Below are 24,712 nucleotides of genomic sequence, written 5' to 3'. Positions count from 1 at the left end.
AGAGAGAGAGGGAGAGAAAGAAAGAAAGAGAGAAAGAGAGAGAGAGAGAGAGAGAAAGAAAGAAAGAAAGAAAGAAAGAAAGAAAGAAAGAGAGAAAGAAAGAAAGAAAGAAGAAAGAGAGAGAGAGAAAGAAAGAAAGAAAGAAAGAAAGAAAGAAAGAAAGAAAGAAAGAAAGAAAGAAAGAAAGAAAGAAAGAAAGAAAGATGTATGGAAGAGGCTGAGAAGTTCAACGTTGAGGGGCTGTATCTGGTTTGCTTTGAGTGAGGGCCTTATTCCACACCATAACGTGGCTAAAGATATCAGAGAGGCATCATAACATGGCTAAAGATAAAGATTTAAAGGGGCACAAGAGAGAGCCAAACTAGCTTTTATAACAGACCCATTCTCGATTAATCCATTAATCCATTCATGAAGGAGCCCTAGTGACCCAGTTATCTCTTAAAGGCCCTACTTCTTAATACTGTTATATTGAAGATTAGCTTTCTTTTCTTTGCTTCATTATTTTTTATTTTTTAATTTAATTTATTTTAGATAGATAGATAGATAGATAGATAGATAGATAGATAGATAGATAGATAATAGATGATAGACAGATACGAGGTCTCACTATATTGCCCAGACTGCTCTTGAACTCCTCCTGGGCTCAAACAATCTTCCCGCCTCAGCCTTCCAAGTAGCTGGGATTACAGGTGTGTGCTACCACACCCAGCTAGTTTTTGTTTGTTTGTTTTCGTAGAGAGGAGGACTCACTATGTTGCCCAGGCTGGTCTCAAACTCCTGGTCTCACGCGATCCTCCAGTCTCAGGCTCCCAAAGTGCTGGGATTAGAAGTGTGAGCCACTGTGCCCAGTCAGGATTAAGTTTCAACATGAATTTCAGAAGGGACAAACATTCGAGCCATAATAAATGACGAGAAAACCGCTTCAACTATGCTGTGTCATTTACTGGTAGCAAAAGTCCTCTCTGTTTTTCTGAGTGAGAACAGTAAAAAGAGGAAGTGCCTGTAATCCCAGCACTTTGGGAGGCCAAGGAGAGCGGATCACGAGGTCAGGAGTTTGAGATCAGCCTGGCCAGCATGGTGAAACCCCATCGCTACTAAAAACAAAAATAAAAATAAATTAGGCATGGTAGTGCATACCTGTAATCCCAGCTACTCAAGAGACTAAGCCAGGAGGCAGGAAGCAGAGGTTGGAGTGAGCTGAGATTATGCCACTGCACTCCAGCCTCGGTGATAGAGTGAGACTCTGTCTAAAAAAAAAAAAAAAAAAAAAAGAGGAAGTGGTTCATGTGGTCCATGGGGGACGGGAGGCCTGCACATCATTGTAGGCTTCATTTGGGCCTGTGTGTCTTACCAAAGACATAGATATCTCCTCAGTTTCTTAGACTTTTTAATGACCTATGTTGTGGAGGACCAAAGATGTCTAATAATTGCATCCAACTAATGACAGGAGATATATAGAGTTTAGTGCACAGTAAGTGCTTAATATATGCTTGACTGTTATTTTAATTGTATTTATCAGTTTTTTTTCCATTAGCCCTTCTTGTAGCTCTCCAAAGTACCAGAATAATTTCTATGCACAAACTTTTCGATCAAAGTAATCACAGACACTTTATTATTTATTTTAAGATATCTAGAACCCAAATGTTAGTCTTCAATTTTTTTCTTATAGGTCTAGACTCCAGGAAAAGACAATGCCAATGTTTTCCCCCTAAAACTTTGAGGCTACATCACAGACAAAATATTTTTTTTATTATAGGAAGTGGCTGGGTGCGGTGGCTCTGTAATCCCAGCACTTCGAGAGGTCGACACTGGAGGATCGCTTGAACCCAGGAGTTCAAGACCAGCCAGGACAACATAGTGAGACCCCCATCTCTACAAAAAAATACAAAAATAAAATTAGTCAGGAATGGGTGGTGTACAGCTATGGTCTCAGCTACTTAGGAGGCTGAGATGAGAGGATTGCTTGAGTCCAAGAGGCTGAGGCTGCAGTGAGCCAAGATTGTGCCACTGAACTCAAGCCTGGGTGACAGGGTGATATCCTGTCTCAGAAAAGAAACAAAATGAAAAGAAAAAAGAAAAGACCTTGAGTTTTGCTTCAAGGGTTTACAACACAAGAATGACAAGTAAAAAGCAACAGCCCAAAAATACTGTGAAAGTGGTTGTTGACAAAACTAGAAAAGACATGTCCATTTATGACATGTTTTCATTAGGGATCATGAAGAAAAGTAAGATATAAAAATTATTATTTGACAATAACCACTTTTTTAAAGGAGGATACAGTTAACCTTTGAACAACACAGGTTTGGGGTGCAAGGGTCCACTTTTTTTTTCCTTTTTGACAGGGACTTGCTTCATCACCCAGGCTGGAGTATAGTGTCCTGATCTCTGCTCACTGCAGCCTCAACCTCCCAGGCTCAGGTGATGCAAGGGTCCACTTTTTTTTTTTGGTGGCAAAGTCTTGCTCTGTCACCCAGGCTAGTGTGCAGTGACGCGATCTCCACTCACTGCAGCCTCCCCCTCCTGGGTTCAAGTGATTCTGCTGCCTCAGCCTCCCAAGTAGCTGGGATTACAGGTATGCACCACCACATCCAACTAATTTTTGTATTTTTAGTAGAGATGGGGTTTCACCATGTTAGCCAGGCTGGTCTCGAACTCCCAACCTTAGATGATCTGCCTGCCTCGGCCTCCCAAACTTCTGGGATTACAGGTGTGAGCCACTACACCCGGCCAAGAGTTCACTCTTATGTGGATTTTCTTCTGCCTCTGCCTCCCCTGAGACAATAAGACCAACCCCTTCTCTTCCTCCTCCTCCTTGGCCTATTCAACGTGAAGATGATGAGAATGAAGATCTTTAAGATGATGCACTGTCACTTAATGAATAGTAAATACATTTTCTCTTCCTTATGATTTTCTTAATAACATTTGCTTTTCTCTAGCTTACTTTATTGTCAGAATACAGTATATATAGTATACATAACATATAAAGTATGTGTTGACTGTTTACATCATCTATAGGGCTTCCAGTCGGCAGTAGGCTATTAGCAGTTAAGTTTTGAGGAGTTAAAGGTTATACTTGGATTTTGACGGCATCGGGGGTTGCCACCTTGAACTCTGTATTGTTCAAGAGTTGAATATATAAGGAAATGTAAGGATACCTATTTGACAAAGTTTAATTATTAATAACAATTTTTAAAAATTTAAATAACCATAATATAAAGTGGGGAGTTATGTGTACACACTGAGAGCCACCTCTATAAAGTAGAATATAGTAGGGTCCAAAAGACGGTAATTTCCATGTTATAAGCGATTACAGGGGTGTACAAAATTTTTTCTTTCTTTCTTTCTTTTTTTTTACTTTTTATTTTGTATTGAGACAGAGTCTCACTCTGTCACCCAGGCTGGAGTGCAGTAGTGCCATCTCTGCTCACTGCAACCTCCACCTCCCGGGTTCAAGCAATTCTCCTGTGCCTCAGCCTCCCGCGTAGCTGGAATTACAAGCGCCCACCACCATGCCTGGCTAATTTTTGTAATATTAGTAGAGACAGGGTTTTGCCACATTGGCCAGGTTGGTCTGAAACTCCTGTCCTCAAGTGACCACCTACCTCAGCCTCCCAAAGTGCTGGGATTACAGGTGTGAGCCACCACACCCCACCTAGTTTGTTTTTTTAAAGGGGCTTCTTACATATATTTTCTAGAAAGTAATTCTTGTTTCAGCAATATAGTATGGGTATTCCTCCATATCAGTATGTATGTAAGATCTACTTCTTTATTACTGGCGTTGGGACTTTTCAGTTTTATTTGCATTGCACAATTATATTTAATAAGGTTAATTAAACTTCCAGTATTCCTCCTCTTTGCTTGCTCTCTTCTTCTGAAAAGAGGAACTAAGGCATGCTCCAAAGGAACTGTGAAAGTTGATCCTATAAATTGGGTCATTTTTGTCTTACGCAACAAAAACAGAGTCAAGAAGCCAGGGAGAAGCACTCAGGGCACAAAACATTGCTCCAAAACTGCAATTTTCTGCAAGCCTGGCAGCTGAAACTGCCTGCTATCACCTGAAACCAGGTTTAACTAAGGCTACTGAAACAACTTGCTACAACTACATTGAACAGACTAGCTCTGTTCATTGCCATCATTTGCCAATCCGAACTTGCCAGCTCCTCAAAACCTTACTAGCACCAGTGAAATTTCTCAGAACAATGTGTGACATTTTTGCATTTTATAAAACCTTTTTGTACTTCAGTCATGCCAAAGACCAGCTGGTCTATGTGTATGCCCTGAATTGCAATTCTTTCCTCCCAAATAAAACATTTTTTTTTTTTTTTGAGGCGGAGTCTCGCTCTGTCGCCCGGACTGGAGTGCAGTGGCCGGATCTCAGCTCACTGCAAGCTCTGCCTCCCGGGTTTTAGGCCATTCTCCTGCCTCAACCTCCCGAGTAGCTGGGACTACAGGCGCCCGCCACCTCGCCCGGCTAGTTTTTGTATTTTTAGTAGAGACGGGGTTTCACCGTGTTAGCCAGGATGGTCTCGATCTCCTGAGCTCGTGATCCGCCCATCTCGGCCTCCCAAAGTGCTGGGATTACAGGCTTGAGCCACCGTGCCCGGCCCAAATAAAACATTTTAATTTCAGAGATTCATCTCTATATTTCATTTGACTTTGACATACTATTACCTTGTAATATCAGCCAGCCCAGCAGCCCCTCACAAAATAGCTCTGTTGAACGATACAGAATGGAGAAAGAGTTCTTTATTATTTAACTCAATGGGTCTCTCAATCTTGGCTATACATTAAGACTATCTAGAGGTTTTTAAAAAAATAACACTATACCTGGGCTCCAAACCAAGAGATTATGATTTAGTTGGCCTGGATGAGAGTCCGGGAAGCTGGTAAGGTTTTTGTTGTTGTTGTTATTGCTCTTTTTGAGACAGAGTCTCACTCTGTTGCCCAGGCTGGAGTGCAATGGCATGATCTCAGCTCACTGCAACCTCTGCCTCCCAGGTTCAAGTGATTCTCTTGCCTCTGCCTCCTGAGTAGCTGGGATTACAGGCACGCGCCACCACCATGCCCGGCTAATTTTTGTATTCTTAGTAGAGACAGGGTTTCACCATGTTGGCCAGGCTGGTCTTAAACTCCTGACCTCATGATCTGCTCACCTTGGCCTCTCAAAGTGTTGGGATTACAGGCATGAGCCACCACGCCCAGTTTGTTGTTTGTGTGTGTGTGTGTGTTTTTCTTTGTTTTGTTTTTATAAACTCTACGTGTAATTTTAGTTTGCAGCCAAGTGAAGAGTTAATGAATGGCCCAGGTAAGTGTGGTATAATATGAAACACATTTGGTCTTTGTCCCCAGTTCCTGTCATAAGTTCCTAAAACCCTCTGAATTTTGAGTGACAGGAGTGTCTTTTGTTATTGATAATAAGACTCTTTGATAACTCTTGAGTATATGTTAATGAAGTTATACTCATTATAGGTTGGGGCCCCTAGATAGCCTCAGGATGGTGCTAGTCACCAGAAAGACCAACTGATGAAAAGATTAGTGTGTTAGAACTTCCACCCCGACGTGTCCATTTCTGGGAAGGTGAAGCAGAGTTGGAGATCAAGCTCTACAAAAACTCTTGAATGATGAGCTTCTTGTTTGCTGAATGTGTGGAGGTGCTGGGAGAGTGGCATACACCTGGAGAGGGCATGGACTCTCACCACCAAAACCCCCTACATACAACCCTATTCATCTCTTCATCTAGCTATTCGTCTGTAGCCTTTATAATATCTTTTATAATAGATTGGTAAATGTGAACTGTCCTAGCAAATTAATCAAAATCAAGTAGGGAGTCATGGGAGTCCTGGTTTCCAGCTGGTCAGTCAGAAGTAGAGGTAACAACCTACTAAGTGTGATTGGCATCTGAAGTGGAGGGCAGTCTTGTGGGACTGAACCCTCAACCAGTGGATCTGACACCATCTCCAGGTAGATCCCATCAGAATCAAATTGAATTATAGGATACCCAGTTGGTGTCTGCTGGAGATTGTTTGGTGTTGTTAAATTAAGTTTAGCCTAGGCAGGGTGCAATGGCTCATGCCTGTAATCTCAGTACTCTGGGAAGCTGAGGCCAGAGGATCACTTGAGGCTAGGAGTTTGAGACCAGCCTGGACAACACGGTGAAACACCATCTCTACTAAAAATACAAAATTAGCCAGGTGTGGTGGCGCATGCCTGTAATCCCAGCTACTCGGGAGGTTGAGGCACGAGAATCACTTGAACCCTGGAGGTGGAGGTTGCAGTGAGCCAAAATGGGGCACTCCAGCCTAGACAACAAGAGAGAAACTCTGTCTCAAAAAAAGGTTTAGCCTAAAGTTGCCTTGGCTGGGCGCAGTGGCTCACACCTGTAATCCCAGCATTTTGGGAGGCTGAGGCGAAAGAATTGCTCAAGGCCAGGAGTTCATCTCTACTAAAAATTAAAAAACAAAATTAGCCAGGCATGGTGACATGTGCCTGTAGCCCCAGCTACTCTGGAGCCTGAGGCAGGAGGATTGCTTGAGGAAGTCGAGGCTGCAGTAAGCCATGATCATACCACTGAACTCCAGCCTGGGTGACAGAGTGAGACCTTGTCTCAAAACAAAAAGTAAATAAATAAAGCTGCCTCCCTATATAAGTTCAGACTAAAGGTTTCTCTATGCATAGTGAACTGTAACCTAACTGGATATGTCAACAGACTGTAACTTACTGTTATACCACAGAGTCTCAGCCAATCACACGTGGTCAACTCTTCACACCCTGTTTAAATGAGGCAAATGCTGAGCTGCAACAAATCTGGCTGTTTCTTCCCCTGACTTCCATTTTCTGCACATCACTTTCCTTTTTCTGACCCTAAATATTATCCGTCCATGTGGCATCCCCAGAGTCATTTTGAATCTGTTCTGGTTCCGGCAGCTGCCTGGTTTGAGAATCATTTTTGCTCAGTTAAACTCTGTTAAATTTAATCTGTCTAAAGTTTTCCTTCTCACAGAATGTGGAACACATATCTGGTCACAAAAGCATTCTGTGTTGAGTGTAAGAGTTGAAATTTTAAAACTTTGTTTTTCTTTCAGAGTATCACCCTCCGATTTGTTCAGCCGAGTTCCTACAAGTCTTCCCTCAGATACCCTTGCTCCACTATTTGGAATTACCCAAACCTGCCATGTGGCTGTCCTTCCTGGCTCCCATGCCTGGAAACCCAGGCCCCACCCACCAATCAAGAGAACCACTACCCACTTACTCTCAGCTTAGGCGAATGGCTTCTCTAACACCTCCCTAGATTTTTGTTGTTGTTCCTTGAACAACGTTATTTCTTTTGTAAAAAATTATTATTATTTTTTAATTCAATTTTTTGAATTGAGACAGGGTCTTGTTATGTCGTCCAGGCTGGTCTCGGACTCCTGGGCTCAAGTGATCATCCTACCACGGCCTCCCAAAGTGCTGGGATTACAGACATGAGACACCTCGCCCAGCCTGAACAACAAAATTTCCATTGCCAAGTTCTTTGTGCATACCTATGCTCTATTCTTATCAGGTATATATTTTAATTATTTGAGTGCATATCTGTCCCTCCGCTAAACTGAGACGATTGGGAGCAGTGTTGTGTTTTATTTATCCTGTTAGTACCTAGAACTAGCTAATTCAGATTCTTGGTCAAATAAACAAAACTGGCCATCAGGTATAAAACTATGCCTTGAAAATTGTAAATCCATTGTCATTCAAAGTACAGTTGGCCTTTAGTATCCAGGGGCTCCACATCTGTGGATTCAGCAAACCATGGATCAAAAACATTGGGGAAAGAAAAGGGATGGTTGTGTCTTTACTGAACATGTACAGACTTTTTTTCTTGTCATTATTCCTTAAACAATAACAACCATTTACATAGCATTTATATTGTATTAGGTATTGTAAGTAATCTAGAAATGATTTAAATATACAGGAGGATGTGCATAGGTTATATGCAAATACTATACCATGTTATAGAAGGGACTTAAATATCCAGAGATTTTGGTGTCCAAGAAGCGGTCCTGAAACCAATCCCCCAGGGAGACCAAGGGATGACTGTGTATCTATTCCTTGCTAAAATATTAAATCCTTAGATACTTTTGCTCCCTCTTAGAGTCTGCATACTCCTCATGACCTGGCCCACAAGAAAGAACTCTGGCTAAAGTATAGAAGGCTGGCCTCTCACTAGACAGCTGTGTCACCCCAACTATGCCATTTAACTTCTTTGAGCATCAGATTCCTAATCTGGAAAATGTGGATCACTGAGGCCCTTTACACTGTGAGCCAAACCCTATATACAAGGGGTTCACACTTTTTACCACGTGGCACTTGAAGACTGTTTCCCTGTTTGAAAATAAAGGGGTAAAAGTGGGAGCGAGATATAAGAGACAACTTATATTCCTCTAAACATGAAACATCAAGTTTCATGGTTTTATTTAACTCGTGGAACAAAAATGAACAGATTAACCACAACTTATCAAATGTATAAGAAATATGAATCTTATATGACAAAATGTTTTACTCATTATAACAGATTTCCAATAACCCTATCAATTATATTTCTAAATTTTTCCTCCAAATTCTAAGCACAGTATGTAAATTGGAAGTTAACTTATACACGCATAACTATCTTATCAAGCTTCAAGTGCAAGAGATTGAAGAGTTCAGAGCCGACCAAGATGTCGATGTTGAATATGAGAATTCTCTGCTCCCCACCTCTAAGTTGCCAGCCCTCCTAGAGCTACCAGCAGATACCTCAAACGTGGAGATAGCACTCCAAGTAGAATTATAAAAAAGATCATGCCTGTGTTAACATTATTATAACTCTGCATTTTTTGCATAAATTGTATAAGCATATCAATATTAAAAAGCAAGGAAGCAGAATTTGGAATTCATCCAATCCAAATGCGGCATCTTCAAACCTGAAAAGAAAAAGGTGAGCAAATGAATTTATTTTATTTGGATTGCAGATCTCATTACCAAACCTGTCTAATTTCTACTTTGTAGATCACCTTTTTAAAAGAAGTAACTGCAGACAGTTCTCCAAACCCATTACAAAGAGTATATCCTGTTAGTGTATCCTTTTGGTGCTGCCAAAATCTTAGAAGAAAAAATGCTGATATGATATTTTGGTCAGTGCTGGACTGTATATATGACAGTGGTCTCATGAGATTAAAATAGCATACTTTTTACTGTACCTTTTCTGTGTTTAGATACACAAATACTATTGTGTTACAACTGCCCACAGTATTCAGTACAGTAACAGGCTGTACAGGTTTGTAGCTTAGGAGCAACAGGCTAGACCATGTAGCCTATGTGTGTAGTAGGCTACAATACCTAGGTTTGTGTAAGCATTTCTTGGAATATGTCCCTGTCATTAAGTAACACATGACTATATTCGAGTTCAAGTCCTGGCTCTACAATTTACTACCAGTGTGACTGCGCAGATCATCCACCTTCCTGATGCTCTCCCAAATCAATTCCCTGTTCTAGAATATAACAGGAGATTTGAATGGGTTTTCAGCATCAAGGTACCCTGGGCAGTAGAATTTCACTGAAAAGCTGGATCTTATACATTTGGACTCCAACTAAAGATGCAGAGAAGTCCAAGTTCCTCCCTCTCTCTTGCTTCTAGAGTTCCTTGTAGTTACATCTATTATAGTATCACTACATCAAGTTTTAACAATCTGGTTCCCTTTATTTCATCTAGTGGCCTGGGAGCCTCTAAGAGGCAAACACAGTCCCCACACAGGAATGGGATGTCTGCAGAACTGTATAACTCCTCTCTTCTGTCTGAAGAATAAAACAACTATTATACAAAGGAAGAGAGTGATTCATTTTCTCTTCTCAGCAGAGATGTCCAATGTGGAAATGGCAGAAGAAAGATCAAAGCCTTGCAGGTAATGTGGGTAACCACTTGCCTCTATCCTGCAATACCATACTGGCAGTTCCTTTGCCCTCTCTGTAGAGGGTCAGTAATGTGGCCACACCCGGGGCCACACACCTTCTTCATACCACAGGAGAAGGGAATGTGACCCTGTAGGATTCTTCTTTGCCTGCTAAAATGCTACTCTGTCAATGTTCTCCACATAGTGAGGGTTATCATGTTAGAACTGTCTATAAATAGTCCTCAGGATAGTGAAACAAAAACATTTTCTTAAGGTCAAAAACTTACCTCCATGATGCTGCTTACATGTCTCGATCTATGAAAAAGACAGTGGAGAAAGAAAAAGGAAGACATTAAGTTATACTTTTAAAATACCATGTACTAACAAATGTCTAAAATGGTTAGAAATAAGGCTGGCAGAATAGGCTGCTGTTCCTATCCATGTATACCTTGTTTAGAGCTACCCAGCAGGAACATGCCCTTCCTACTAGCCTCAGATACCAATCCAGCCAGAGAGTACTGGAGGAGTCCAGGATTATAGGATGCTAGGATACGCAGGACTTACAAACAAAGGTCTATACCTTCTTGAGATGTTCGTTAGTGCTCAATATACCTGAAGCTGCCACAAAAGCTAGAGGAAGCCAGTAGGTAAGAAGTGTTAAGAGTGCATCTGTATTCATGCAAGTGCTGCTGCTGCTCCCTGCTCAACTGCAGGGAAACTACTGGTTCAGAAACCATGCTGTGCAGCAATCTCTCAGCAGGTGCCACTAATTTGATCTTTAAGAACATTCTCTGACAATCCCAATATGCAGATTGTTTATATCAGATGGGATGGGACTCATTCAGGGTAGTATAGCCATAGACTTTTTTTATATCAAAGCAGCTTTATGATATGATTACTCATACACAACTTTCAGCAGCTTACAAAAGAATGTAAGACTTACCCCACTTAACTGTCCTGGGCCCTGTCAAAGTCACATGGTTCACACGGCAGGCATACTCATCTTTTTCATTGGGGGTGAATTCAGTGTAGTACAAGAGATAGAAAGACCAGTCTTTGCTGAAAGACAAGTCTGAATGCTCCACTTTTCCCATTTTCTCTCCATTCTTCAGTAAGTCAACTTCAATATCAGATGGATGAAACCCAGACACATAACAATTCAGGAAATTTGGCTTTCCATTCTCTGGTGGATGGCGTGAGTAAACCTGAATCTTTGGAGTACCTGAGGAACACAGGGAAAAGACACATTAATATTGCCAGGATATTTCACCTGGGGCTAACTTGGTCTCAAGCTCCATGAGGCACCAAGTGTTTACATTTGATCATCGATTTCTCCCAATTCCATTTCCACTCTGGCCAAATGAGCTTCCCCCTTCCCAACAAGCCACCTCCATTTTGAGGAATAAACCATGACTTGGTATCTTTCCCTCATAATTCCTCTATACATGACTTTTTTGGTTTTTTTTCTAGCAGATTTCTAGCAGTATCTTCTGTCACTGGAGATTGTGCTGCATTTTTAAGAACCTTTTTCTGGATGCTCTCAAGCACTTCTGATGGCTTCTTAGCACTCATAGCATTCTTTAACACATCACTCAAGACTCTCCATGATTTGGCTCCAAGCTCCTTTTCAAAGGTCATTTCTCAGTTCATAATAGCCCCATCAAATTACTCATGTTACTGTACTCTGTTTCCACCCCTTCCATTTTCTTCCTTATGTTTACTCCTTTCTTTTTGGTTCCTGCTCCTGCCTCGATCTACACCCACCTGATTTTCTAAACTGTATTAAGTGTCTAGAAGAGTGCCTGAGATACAGCAATTGCTCTGTACATGGCAGATGTTATTATTATTACCTCAGGTTCCTAAGCAGATCAACCCAAGGTATGTTTTATTTTGTTGTTTTTGTTGGTTTTTTGTTTGTTTGTTTGAGATGGAATCTCATTCTGTTGCCCAGGCTGGAGTGCAGTGGCGAGATCTCAGCTCATTGCAACCTCTGCCTTGGTTCAAGTGATTCCTGGGACTACAGGCACACACCACCATGCCTGGTTAATTTTTGTATTTTTAGTAGAGACGAGGTTTCACTATATTGGCCAGGCTGGTCTCGAACTCCCAACCTCTAGTGATCTGCCTGCCTTGGCCTCCCAAAGTGCTGGGATTACAGGCATGAGCTACTACGCCCAGCCCAATCCAAGGTATGTTCTTACCAAACAACAAAACCTCTTTATTTCTGCCGAGGGTTTATATGCCAGATCCCTCTCTGATTTTGTACCTAATTTCATGAGCTAGAAAACAAAGAAATAAAACCTAAATGCATACAAGAGCTGGCAAATACCTTAAATGGTTGAGTTGGACCAGATAAAATACAACAGGGATAGGTGAGGACTATGGCAAATGGGACAGAACATACTTTTCATTATGATCAAATGGAGTAATGCATGTGACAGTGGGATTTGCGTTTTAATTAGCATCCACAGGTGATTGCTGTAAACTAGCCAGGCTGGGAATACATTGCCTAATGTTACAGAAGCAGTGCTTTCCAAAATGAGAGGCATGACTAAACCATCCATGGGGAAGTGGAAAGAAAATATTATGAACTCTATATTTTTCATCAAAAATGAAGAGAAGTGTTAGTGCTACTAAATATATGGATTGACACTAAATATATGTGTACACAATTCTTTTAAATACACTTATATTCAGGGTACATGATCACTAAAAGGCAGCTACTCCTCCATGTCTGGGAGGTTGTGGGGAGAAGGAGGAGTACCAGGCCACCTTGACCAGATATATCTCTTTTTTTTTTTTTTTTTTTTTTTTTTGGAGACGGAGTCTAGCTCTGTCGCCCAGGCTGGAGTGCAGTGGCACGATCTCGGCTCACTGCAAGCTCCGCCTCCCGGGTTTACGCCATTCTCCTGCCTCAGCCTCCCGAGTAGCTGGGACTACAGGCGCCCGCCATGTCGCCCGGCTAGTTTTTTGTATTTTTTTAGTAGAGACGGGGTTTCACCGTGTAGCTCAGGATGGTCTCGATCTCCTGACCTCGTGATCCACCCGTCTCGGCCTCCCAAAGTGCTGGGATTACAGGCTGACCAGATATATCTCTCTAGAAACACCCTATCATCAAGGAAAGGCTACTAGCCCCATCGAGAGGTGGATTGGGGAATCTAATGAAGACCTGATTTTTTTCATAATATTAAAAGCTAAGAGAGTTCTTTGCATCTGAGCTTCTAATAATAAGAAACTAATAAATGCCTCAGGGGTCAGAGCGCAGATTCATCCTGCCTGGAACTCTCTGTTTGTGGGAAGGCAGCAAGATTTGGTGAGAGCATCACTTTAATCTTTTCTAAGAAGAGGACAAGTATCAGACAGGCTGGGTTTGAATTGGGGCTCAACCAGTTACTGGCTTTGTGACTTTTGGAGAGTTATTTAAGCTTACAAAACTTAACTGAAAAATTAATTTATGCCCACAGTAAAACAAAACAAAACCACACACAGGACAGAGGGGAAAAAAGACCTTCAGAGGTAATCACCATTACATGCTTCTTGTGGTATCTTCCAGAAATGGTCTATGCATGGCATGTATTACTTTGGAAATTTTCAAAATAAGATTTTTTAAAAAAATCTGATTGTTATTTTTTAAAACGACATCTAACATAACCAGCAAATACTAGTAATGGTGATGATATATACATTATCCTTTATGTTGTAAATACATTGTATTCAAATTAAATGCAATTTTCTCATGATCAAAACATTCTGCTTTTGATCATGTTTTGCCAGGGGGAAAAGGTGAGACGGCTTAGCGTATTGCCAGGTATTTAGAAAGTCCTCAAGATCTTTGGTGTCCTCAACAGTCTTGGTAACCATCTTAGATTATCTTTATTAATGGTTTTACAACTCCCCTGACTTTGACAAACCTTCACTTTTTTCTTTCTTCTTCTTTTTTTTTTTGTCTTTTTTAAGGGACAAGGTCTCGCTCTGTTGCCCAGACTGGAATGCACTGGCGCCATGATAACTCAAACTCCTGGGCTTAAGAGATCCTCCCGCCTCAGCCACCCGAGTAGCTTGGGCCACAGGCGCCAGCCACCACACCCGGCTAATTTTTGTTTTTATTTTTTGTAGAGACAAGGTTTCACCATGTTGACCAGGCTGGTCTCAACTACTGACCTCAAGCGATCCTCCCTCCTCAGCCTCCCTAAGTGCTGGGATTACAGGCGTGAGCCACCACGCCCAGCGCCCTCATGTTTTCAAAACCGAAAGTAAGAGGCACAGTACATCTCGGAAAGAACCAGGCAAAGAGCCAAAGAGGAATCCTTCTGTAAGAAAAGACCACAGGGCCCGTGGCCGCCCGGGTTTGCTCTGGAGAATCTCACGCAGAAGGCAGGCATGTTTCTTTAAAAAAAACCAACGAATTACACCCAAAAGGCATGCGCTCCCCCAAAAGGCCCTGGTCAGGCTTGATTTCAATCTCGATTTATCCCCTGTGTAATTAAGTTTCTTAAAATCTCGGTGCCTCAGTTTCTTCATCTGTGAGAGGCAGAAGGTAACCATAGTAGTTATCCATGGTGGAAGATAACTATTTTAAAAATTAAATGACGCAAAGCACGTAAAGTCCTTGGCACACAGAAAGATGTCAATAACGGGTAGTTCTTATGATTTTTAAAAGTGACATGTGATGGGAACAAATAGGTTAATGATTCGAAACTGCTTTGTATCACAGCCAAGCATTCTACAAACGTCGCTTGCTGTTTCCCCGCCACAGTGTGGCCCCACATAGACCCGGAGGTGCAGGGCAGGCGAACTTAGCGGCTCCAAGACGAAGTCCCCAGCTCTCCGGTCCGAGGGAAGCAGAGCTGCAGCAGACAGGTTTACCCGGGCGACGCCCGCCCCAGACCCCAGGCGCCCCTCCACGCATTCACAGCCCTCAGCTCCGCGCCTTTGGGGCGAGCCTACCCGTCCCCCACTCCAGCTGCGCTCGGGGAGCCAGAGGACGCGCGAAAGAGCGGAAGAGAAACCCTCCCCCAACCTCGGCGCTCTGACGCTTATCAACGCCCTAAACTTTGTCCCGACCCTCCAGTCGCCGTAGGCCAAATGTCTCCCCTGCTCCCCGCCGAAAGGGGCAAGAAGCGCGCGTCCCGGGTGCGCACCCCCTTTCCCATTCCCAGGCCACCCCACCGCTTCCCGGAGACCCAGCCCTGGACTAGCCCCCCGGCAGGCCACCAAGGAGAACTTGGAGAAGGGAGGTCACGGAGCGAGAGAGCACAGAGAGGGCCACAGAGGGTGCGGAGCGGGAGAGGAAGGACCAGAGCGGGAGGGTAGGAGAGACTCACGCTGGATAGCCTCCAGGCCAGAGAGAGAGAGTAGCGTGAGCACGGCTAAGGCCACTGAGGGAGACATCTCGGCCCGAGTGCTGTCCGCCGCTGGAATGCCCGCCGGGCGCGACGCCTCCACTTATATTCCACGCGGGCACAGCCAATCAGGGCAAGGCCCGCGGGGACCGTCACCCGTCTCCAAGCCAGCGACGCAGTGCCAGGTTAGAGAGAGGGACGTTCCCGTTTTCGGTTTCCTTTTCTTAGAGTCTCGTGATGTTTAAGAAGGCATGCACTAGATTGAGTGGGTTTGCTGTCTGTACATCGACGCCCTCCGATCTGGGGTGCGCGCCCCAGCTTGGGACACGTGGCGCTCATTCTAGGACTTCAGCTGGAGGCACCTTAAGGCCCCCTCCTCGCATTGCAAACTGGGCCCAGAGATACTAAGTGACTTGCTAATGGTGCCCCAGCCAGTTAAGGACTCGGACCTGCATTTTTCATTCGAGAAAACTGAAACCCAGAAGATTAAGATCGTTGAATGCTACCTAGCAGGAGAACTTCGGTTTATAACTACAGCTGGGGAATTGGCTGCAGCGTTTCTCGATTCTCTGGGCAAGAAAAATAGTCCCACAAGCATCCTGAGCACAGCTCAGAGAGGGTCGTAGCAAACTGAGTACCTTTCTTGCTTCTTGAATCCCTTCAGGAAAAAGTGTTTGGAAAGTTCTGAGCCAAGAAGTTCCTCCCTGTGTCCTTGCTATTTAGGTAATTTTCTTTGTTCTGTTGATTTGTGTGTGGAGGGGGAGGGGACCACTAATAGTAAAAGCAGTAACTGCTTAGGGCTTTAGAGCTTCCAGCGCCCTCCAGGTACAACATTCTCTTAGTTTCCACCCTAGAACAGGGACTGGCACATAGTAGGTACTCAGTAAACTGAATGAATGAATGGATGGATGGATGAATGAATTAGTGAATACGTAAATAAACTGTAGAAGGAAAGAATTACCCCCATTCATTTTATGAACAGGGGAAACAAAGGCTGAGAGACTAGAATTCAAACTCTGGCCTGATTCCATTGACATTCATAATTTAGACGCTGGAAGACAAAGGGCTTGGCAATTTTAGTGAGAGTTTGGACTGCATCTGCCTTGGGCCCAGCCAAGGACGTTAAACATGACAGGCAGACCCATTAAGAAAACCTACACTCTAAAGTAACCGTAAATAAGGTGCTGCCATTTCGTAGTGGCGGAGTCCACAGGTCTTTTCTAAGAGGAACAGTGAGAAGAGGAAGTGGACCATGGGGATGGGGAGGGGCAGAGATCTTGGAAGTCACCGTGGTTTTCAGCTGAAAGGATTTGCCTAGCTTCCCCAAAGAGCACAACAAATACCTTCTAGGTTTCTTTTACATATTTTTAGGCTTTTGATAATCCTTATTGTGGAGGCCATGCCTAAACTAAGAAAATGCAATACTCTCCATGGACCTAATGAAATGAGATAATGCACAAGAGAGAGCCTCCCACAATGCCTGGCACATAATACGTGTTCTATAGTGTATAATAAGTGCTATAATTATTAATATTATTTACCTAGTTTTTCTACCAGCCCTCTCAATAACTAAAATATAAGAATAATTGTTATGCACAAGTTTATGAAATAAGACACTCTTCCTCCCTCCCTTCTTCCCCTTTTAAAAACTCACATAAGGCACTAAAGGCCTGAAATGTTAGTGTTGAATTGTACTAGAAAAGTGCCTTAGAAGTTTAGCAAGGGCCAGGGCTATTTTTGCCTCTAGTTTCTTGTTTACTACATCACAGAGAAATACTAAATTTAAAATCCATTACAGATAGATTCTGACTTACTCACTTGGAAAACCAATTTAAAAAGCAATAAAAAACAGTACAGACAGAAAAAAGTCTATTTTACAGTTTTCTGTGGGTGGGGAATACCTGTATTTTTCTTGGATTTACTATTTATGACATGTTTTGAATAATGAGGGTGAAAATTATATATACAACTATTTGTTTAAAAACAAAGCACTGTTTGCCTAGGAGGGCAAATTTGGGAAGTCTACAAACATGACAATGTCCTTTTCTTTAATTTTTATTTTTTTTTGTGGAGACAGAGTCTTGCTATGTTTTCCAGGCTAGTCTCGAACTCCTGGTCTCAAGTGATCCTCCTTCCTCAGCCTCCCACAGTGCTAATATCACAGGCATGTGTTACCACGCCCAGCCACAAATATGACAGTTTAATAACTTTATCTCCCTGTAGTGCAATTAACAGATTAACAGCGGCCTTTTTTTCCCTATATAACCTTCTTAAAATTTTTTTACAATGAGCATTTATTCAAAATAGTAAATGTTGGCAAGAATTTAGAAGAACTGGAACTCTCATACAATCCTGGTGGGAATATAAAATGGTATAAACAATTTTGGGCTGGGCATGGTGGCTCACACCTGTAATCTGAGCACTTTGGGAGGTCAAGGCAGGCGGATCACTTGAGACCAGGAGTATGAGACCAGCCTGGTCAACATGGTGAAACCTTGTCTCTACTAAAAATACAAAAATTAGCTGGGTATGGTGGCGGGCATCTGTAACCCCAACTGCTCAGGAGGCTGAGGCAGGAGAATCACTTTAAGCTGGGAGGCAGAGGTTGCAGTGAGCTGAGATTGCACCACCATACTCCAGCCTAGGCAACAGAGCAAGATTCTGTCTCAAAAAAAAAAAAAAAAGGGAAAACACTTTGACAGCTCTTTATAAAGTTAAACATACACTGGCCATTAGATCCAGCCACTCCACCCAAGATATTTCCCCAAGAGAAAATGAAATCACATGTCTATACAAAGACTTGGACATTAATGTTTACAGCAGTTTTATTTGTGATAGCTGAAACTAGAAACGATCCAACACACATCAACAGGTAAATGAATAAACCCACTGGAGTATATATCCATATAATGAAATATTATCATCAACAAATAAGGAAAAAACTGTTGATACATGTAACATGGATGAAATAATCATGGTAAGTAAAATAAGTCAGACAGAAAAGAGCATATACTATATGATTCTGTTTATATAAAACTCCAGAAAAGGCAAACTATAATCTATATGACAGAAAGTAGATGAGTCGTTTCTAGAGGGAAAGGAGATCATCTAAACATGAGGAAACTTTCGGGTTGATGGATATGTTAATTATCTAGAGTTTGATGATGATTTCACAGTTATATTTTAGAACTTATTGTATACTTTAAGTGTAATTTATTGTATATGGATTATAAATATTACAAGGACATAGCCGGGGAGGTGGAGCAAGATGGCTGAGTAGAAGCCTCCACTAATCCTGCTCCCTGCAGAACACCATATTGAGTAACTATCCACACAAAAAAAGCACCTTCATAAGAACAAAAAATCAAGTGAGCAATCACAGTACCTGGTTTTAACTTCATATCACTGAAAGAGGAACTAAAGAGGGTAAGACAGTCTTAAATTGCTAAATGCTGTCTCTCTCCCATTCCCCGGCAGCAGCCACCTAGCGTGGAGACAGAATCTGTGCTTCTGGGAGAAGAAGAGTGCAGTGATTATCAGACTTTGCATTGGAACTCAAGTGCTGCCCAGTCATAGCACAAATCAACACTGGGAAGAACTCACCCAGGGCCCATGGAGGGATCATTCAGACCAGCCTAGCTGGAAGCAAATCATCCATCCCAGCAGTGGGAACCTGAGTTCCAGTAAGTCTCACAACCATGGGCTGAAGTGCTCTGAGGTTCTACATAAACTTGAAAGGCAGTCTAGGCCACAAGGATTGCAATTCCTGGGCAAGTCCTGGTGCTGTGCTGGGCTCAGAGCCAGTGAATGGGGGGTACACAACCTAGTGAGACACCAGCTGGGATGGCCAAGGGATTGCTTGTACCACCCCTCTCCCAACCCCAGGCAGCGGAGCTCAAAGCTCAGAGAGAGACTTCTTTCCTCTGTTTGAGAAGAGGAGAGGGAAGAACAAAGATGACTTTGTCTTGCATCTTGGATACCAGCTCAGCTGCAGTAGGATAGGGCACCAGGCAGAGTCCTGAGGCCCACATTCCAGGCCATAGCTCCAAGCTGACATGTCTAGCCACACCCTGGGCCAGAAGGAACCTGCTGCCTTGAAGGGAAGGACCAGTCCTGGCAGGATTCCTCCCCAGCTGACTAACGAGCCCTTTGGCCCTGAATAATCAGAAGTAGCCAGGTAGTACTCATCATGGGCTTTGGGTGAGACTCAGAGACATGCAGGCTTCAGGTATGACCCAGCACATTCCAGCTGTGGCGGCTATGGGGAGAAATTCCTTCTGCTTGAGAAAAGAAGAGGAAAGAGTAAAGGGGACTTGGCCACTGTGGGGTTAGAATACGAAGTGGGCTCTTAGGATCTCTGATTCCAGGCTTTGGCTCTTAGATAGCATTTCTGGACCTGCTCTGGGCCAGAGGGGAGCCCACTTCCCTGAAGGGTGAGTCCCAGGCTGGGCAGCATTCACCACAAGCTTACTGAAGAGCCCTTGGGCCTTGAGTATACATCAGCAGTAGCCAGACAGTACCCATCACAGGCCTGGGGTGGAAGTGGCCATGGGAAGAGAATTCTCAGCTTGTGGAAGGGGGAGGGAAAAGTGGGAAGGACTTTGTCTTGTGGCTTGGGTGCCAGTTCAGCTGCAGTACAATAGAGTACCAAGTAGATTCCTAAGGTTTCTGATTAGGCCCTAGCTCCTGGAAGGCATCTCTGGATTCACCCCAAGCTGGGGGGAACTTGCCACCCTGAAGAGGACATAAGCTTGGCTGGCTTTGCCACCTGCTGATTTTAGAGCCATAGGGCCTTGTGTGAACATAGGTAGTAGCCAGGGAGTGGTTACCATAGGCCTTAGGCAAGACCCAGTACTGTGCTGGCTTCACCTCTGACCCTGCACAGTCCCAGTAGTGGTGGTCACAGGGGTGTTTGTGTCACTTCTCCCCCAGCTCCAGGCAGCTGATCACAGAAAGACAGACTTTGTTTGGGGGAAAGAAGGGAAGACAATAAGAGTCTCTGCCCGGTAATCCAGAGAATTCTTCCAGATCTTATCCAAGACCACCAAGGCAGTGCCTCCATGAGTAATCAGTGTTAACTTTCAGCAGTTTAAAATAATGAGTGATAAGATATTATCTGCAAACATCATGGTGACCTCAAATCAAAAAACATACAACAGACTATGAAAGAGCCACAGCATTTCTATGCTTGGTGTGCCCTCTAATGCAGATACAGCTGCAGTGACCAAAAACTTAGATCACAACACTCACGTTCCTTTGAATTCCTGAAAAGCCTTCCAAAGAAGGACAGATACAAACAGCCCAGACTGCGAAGACTATGATAAATATTTAACTCAGACACTGATGAACATCCACAAGCATCAGGACCAGCCAGGAAAACATGACCTCATCAAATGAACTAAATAAGGCACCAGGGACCAATCCCAGAGAAACAGAGATATGTGACCTTTGAAACAGAATTCAAAATAGCTGTTTTGGCCAGGCACAGTGGCTCACACCTGTAATCCCAACATCTTGGGAGGCCAAGGTGGGTAGATCACTTGAGCTCAGGAGTTCAAACCAGCCTGGCCAACATGGTGAAACCCTATCTCTACTAAAAATACAAAAATTAGCTGGGTGTGTTGGGGTGTGCCTGTAACCCCAGCTACTCAGGAGGCTGAGGCAGGAGAATTGCTTAAACTTGGGAGGTGAAGATTCAGTGAGCCACGATTGCACCACTGCACTCCAGCCTGGGCAACAGAGCAAGACTCTGTCCAAAAAAAAAAAAAAAAACTGTTTTGAGGAAACTCAAAGAAAGTAAAGCTAACACAGAGAAGGAATTCAGAACCCTGTCATATAACTTTAACAAAGAGACTGAAATAACTAAAAAGAATCAAGCAAAAATTATGGAGTTAAAAAATGAAACTGACATATTCAAGGATGCATCAGAGTCTCTTACCAGTAGAACTGATCAAGTGGAAGAAAGAATTAGTGAGCTTGAAGACAGGCTATTTGAAAATATAATCAGAAGAGACAAAAGAAACAAGAATAAAAAAGAATGAAGCATGCCTACAAGATCTAGAAAATAGCTTCAAAAGGGCAAATTTAAGAGCTATTGGCTGCAGCCAAGCGTGGTGGCTCACGCCTGTAATCCTGGCACTTTGGGAGGCTGAGGTGGGCAGATCATGCAGTCAGGAGTTCGAGACCAGCCTGGCCAACATCGTGAAAGCCCATCTCTACTAAAATACAAAAATTAGCTGGGCGAGGCAGCAGGTGCCTGTAATCCCAGCCACTCTGGAGGCTGACGCAGAAGAATTGCTTGAACCTGGGAGGTGGAGGCTGCAGTGAACCAAGATCACACCACTGCACTCCAGCCTGGGCAACAGAGTGAGACTCTGTCTCAAAAAGGAAAAAAAAAAAAATTATTGGCCTTAAAGAGGAGGTAGAGAGAGAGATGGGGTAGAAAGTTTATTCAAAGGGATAGTAACAAAGAGCTTCCCAAACCTAGGGAAAGATATCAATATTCAAGTATATGAAGGTTATAGAACACCAAACAAATTCAACCCAAAGAAGACTACCTCAAAACATTTAATAAACAAACTCCCAAGATCAAGAATACAGAAAGGATGCTAAAAGCAGCAACAGAAAATAAACAAATAACATACCAGTTATTTGGAGCTCCAGTATGTCTGGCAGCAGACTTTCCAGTGGAAACCTTACAGGCCAGGGAAGACTAGCATGGCATATTTAAAGTGCTGAAGGAAAAAATATTTTATCCTAGAATAGTGTATCTGGTGAAAATATCCTTGAAGTATGAAGGAGAAACAAAGACTTTCCTAGACAAACAAAAGTTGGGGGGTTTCATCAACACTAGACCTGTCCTACAAGAAATGCTGAAGGGAGTTCTTTAATCTGAAAGAAAAGTACATTAATGAGCAATGAAAAATAATTTGAAGGTGTAAAACTCACTGGTAATTAGAAGTACACAGGAAAAAAACAGAATATTATAACACTGTAATCATGGTATGTAAACTACTGATATCTCAAGTGGAAAGACAAAAAGGTAAACCAGTCAAAACTAATAACTATAACAACTTTTCAAGATATAGACAGTACAATATGACATAAACACAAACAACAAAGAATTAAAAAGAATGGGACAAAGTTAAAAGTGTAGTTTTATTAATTTTTTCTTTGCTTCTTTATGTGATCAGTGGTAAGTTGTCATTGTTTTAAAATAATGGGTTATGTTGTGAATATGTCAAAAAATAATCAAATGGAATAATGGGATATAAAATATTAAATGCAAGCCTTATGGTAACCTGAAATAAAAAAGCATACAACAAGGGCCAGGAGTGGTGGCTCCCACCTGTAATCCTAGCACTTTGGGAGGCCGAAGCAGGCAGATGGCTTGAGCTCAGGAGTTTGAAACTAGCCTGGAAAACACAGTGAAAGTACTGTCTCTACAAAAGTGCTTGTCTCTACAAAAAAAAAAAAAAATTAGCCAGGTATAGTGACACTCACCTGTGGTCCCAACTACTTGGGAGGCTAAGGTAGGTGGATCACTTGAGCCTGAAAGGCAGAGGTTGCAGTGAGCCAAGACTGCACCACTGCACTCTAGCCTGGGTGACAAAGTGAGACTCCCATCCCCCCCCCAAAAAAAAAAAAATCCCCAGAACAACATACAAGAGATATACAAAAAGTAAAAAGCAAGAAATTTTTAAATACTACCAGAGAAAATCACTTTCACAGAAAGGAAGACAGGAAGGAAAGAAGGAGGGAACAGAGGACCACAAAACAACTAGAAAACAAGTAACAAAATGGCAAGAGTAAGTCCTTACTTATCAATAATAATATTGAATCTAAATGGACTAAACTCTCCATTCAAAAGACATAGAGTAGCTGAATGGATTTAAAAAAAATACAGAAGCACACTTCACCCATAAAGACACACACAGACTAAAATAAAGGGATGGAAAAATATATTCCATTCCAATGGAAACCAAAAAGGACGATGAATAGCTATACTTACATCAGACAAAATAGATTTCAAGACAAAAACTATAAAAAGAGACAAAGAAGGTCATTATATAATGAAAGGAGGTTAATTTGGCAACAGTATATAACAATTGTAAAAATATATGCACTCCAACTGGAGCACCCAGATATATAAAGTAAATATTATTAGAGCTAAAGAGAGAGGACCCAGTACAATAATAGCTGGAGACGTCAACACCCCACTTTCAGCATTGGACAGATCGTCCAGACCAAAAATCAACAAAGAAACATCAGACTTAATCTGCACTATTGATCAAATGACTCTAATAGATTTTTTTTTTTTTTTTGAGAGGGAGTCTTGCTCTGTTGTCCAGGCTGGAGTGCAGTGGCCGGATCTCAGCTCACTGCAAGCTCCACCTCCCAGGTTCACACCATTCTCCTGCCTCAGCCTCCCGAGTAACTGGGACTACAGGTGCCCACCACCATGCATGGCTAATTTTTTGTATTTTTAGTAGAGACAGGGCTTCACCGTGTTAGCCAGGATGGTCTTGATCTCCTGACCTCATGATCTGCCCACTTTGGCCTCCCAGAGTGCTGGGGTTACAGGCATGAGCCACCGTGCCTGGTCAGATATAATAGATATTTACAGAACATTTTATCCAATGGCTACAGAATACCCATTCTTCTCCTCAGCACATGGATCATTCTCAAGGATAGACCATATGTTAGGTCACAAAATAAGTCTTAAAAAATTGAAATTATATCAAATATCTTCTCTGACCACAATGGAAAAAAACTAGAAATCAATAACAAGAGGAATTTTTGAAACTATACAAATACGTGGAAATTAAACAGTATGCTCCTACATGACTGTGGGTCAACAAAGAAATCAAGGAGGACATTTTTTTAAATTCTGGAAACAAATGATAATGGAAACACAACATTCCAAAACCTATGGAATACAGAAAAGGCAGTAATAAGAAGAAAGTCTATAGCCATAAGCACCTACATTAAAAAAAAAAAAAAAAGAAAGAAAAACTTCAAATAAACAACATAATGATGCATTTCAAAGAACTAGAAAAGCAAGAGCAAGCCAAACCCAAAATTAATAGAAGAAAAGAAATAATAAAGATGAGAGCAAATGAAATTGAAATGAAGAAAACAATACAAAAGATCAACAAAAAGAAAATTTGTTTTTTTTTGTTTTTTTTTTTTTTTGAGACAGAGTCTCGCTCTGCCGCCCAGGCTGGAGTGCAGTGGCCGGATCTCAGCTCACTGCAAGCTCCGCCTCCCGGGTTTATGCCATTCTCCTGCCTCAGCCTCCCGAGTAGCTGGGACTACAGGCGTCCGCCACCTCGCCCGGCTAGTTTTTTGTATTTTTTAGTAGAGATGGGGTTTCACCGTGTTAGCCAGGATGGTCTCGATCTCCTGACCTCGTGATCCGCCCGTCTCGGCCTCCCAAAGTGCTGGGATTACAGGCTTGAGCCACCG

General features: G+C 42.5%; 1 protein-coding gene across 3 annotated transcripts; it reads right to left on the bottom strand.

The window, feature by feature from the left end:
• Positions 1-8,431: 8,431 nt before the first annotated feature.
• On the bottom strand, positions 8,432-15,364 carry B2M (beta-2-microglobulin). 3 transcript variants are annotated; one of them, XM_011941186.1, is made up of 4 exons: positions 15,227-15,364; positions 10,846-11,124; positions 10,190-10,217; positions 8,432-8,936 (listed from the first exon to the last, which is right to left on the bottom strand). In XM_011941186.1, exons 1-3 carry the CDS (start codon positions 15,291-15,293, stop codon positions 10,204-10,206), a joined length of 360 nt encoding a protein of 119 aa, XP_011796576.1. In that variant the 5' UTR covers positions 15,294-15,364; the 3' UTR covers positions 8,432-8,936; positions 10,190-10,203. The 3 variants fall into 3 exon arrangements, 2 of the variants coding, with proteins under 2 accessions (XP_011796576.1, XP_011796574.1); XR_001001668.1 differs by having other exon boundaries at positions 10,190-11,124; positions 15,227-15,359; XM_011941184.1 differs by having other exon boundaries at positions 8,432-11,124; positions 15,227-15,359.
• Between the last annotated feature and the right edge of the window lie 9,348 nt (positions 15,365-24,712).

Source organism: Colobus angolensis, unplaced genomic scaffold, assembly GCF_000951035.1.
Source record: "Colobus angolensis palliatus isolate OR3802 unplaced genomic scaffold, Cang.pa_1.0 Scaffold199, whole genome shotgun sequence".
Taxonomy (NCBI): domain Eukaryota; kingdom Metazoa; phylum Chordata; class Mammalia; order Primates; family Cercopithecidae; genus Colobus; species Colobus angolensis.
The sequence above is the reverse complement of the archived record's forward strand: the minus strand, read 5'-3'. Positions and strand labels throughout refer to the sequence as shown.

Bases quoted from the DNA above. Each gene is read 5' to 3' on its own strand.
- B2M (XM_011941184.1), bottom strand. From the start codon at position 15,293: ATGTCTCCCTCAGTGGCCTTAGCCGTGCTCACGCTACTCTCTCTCTCT. The intron at 11,125-15,226 runs GTGAGTCTCTCC...TGTGTTCCTCAG, and splicing joins TGGCCTGGAGGCTATCCAGC to GTACTCCAAAGATTCAGGTT.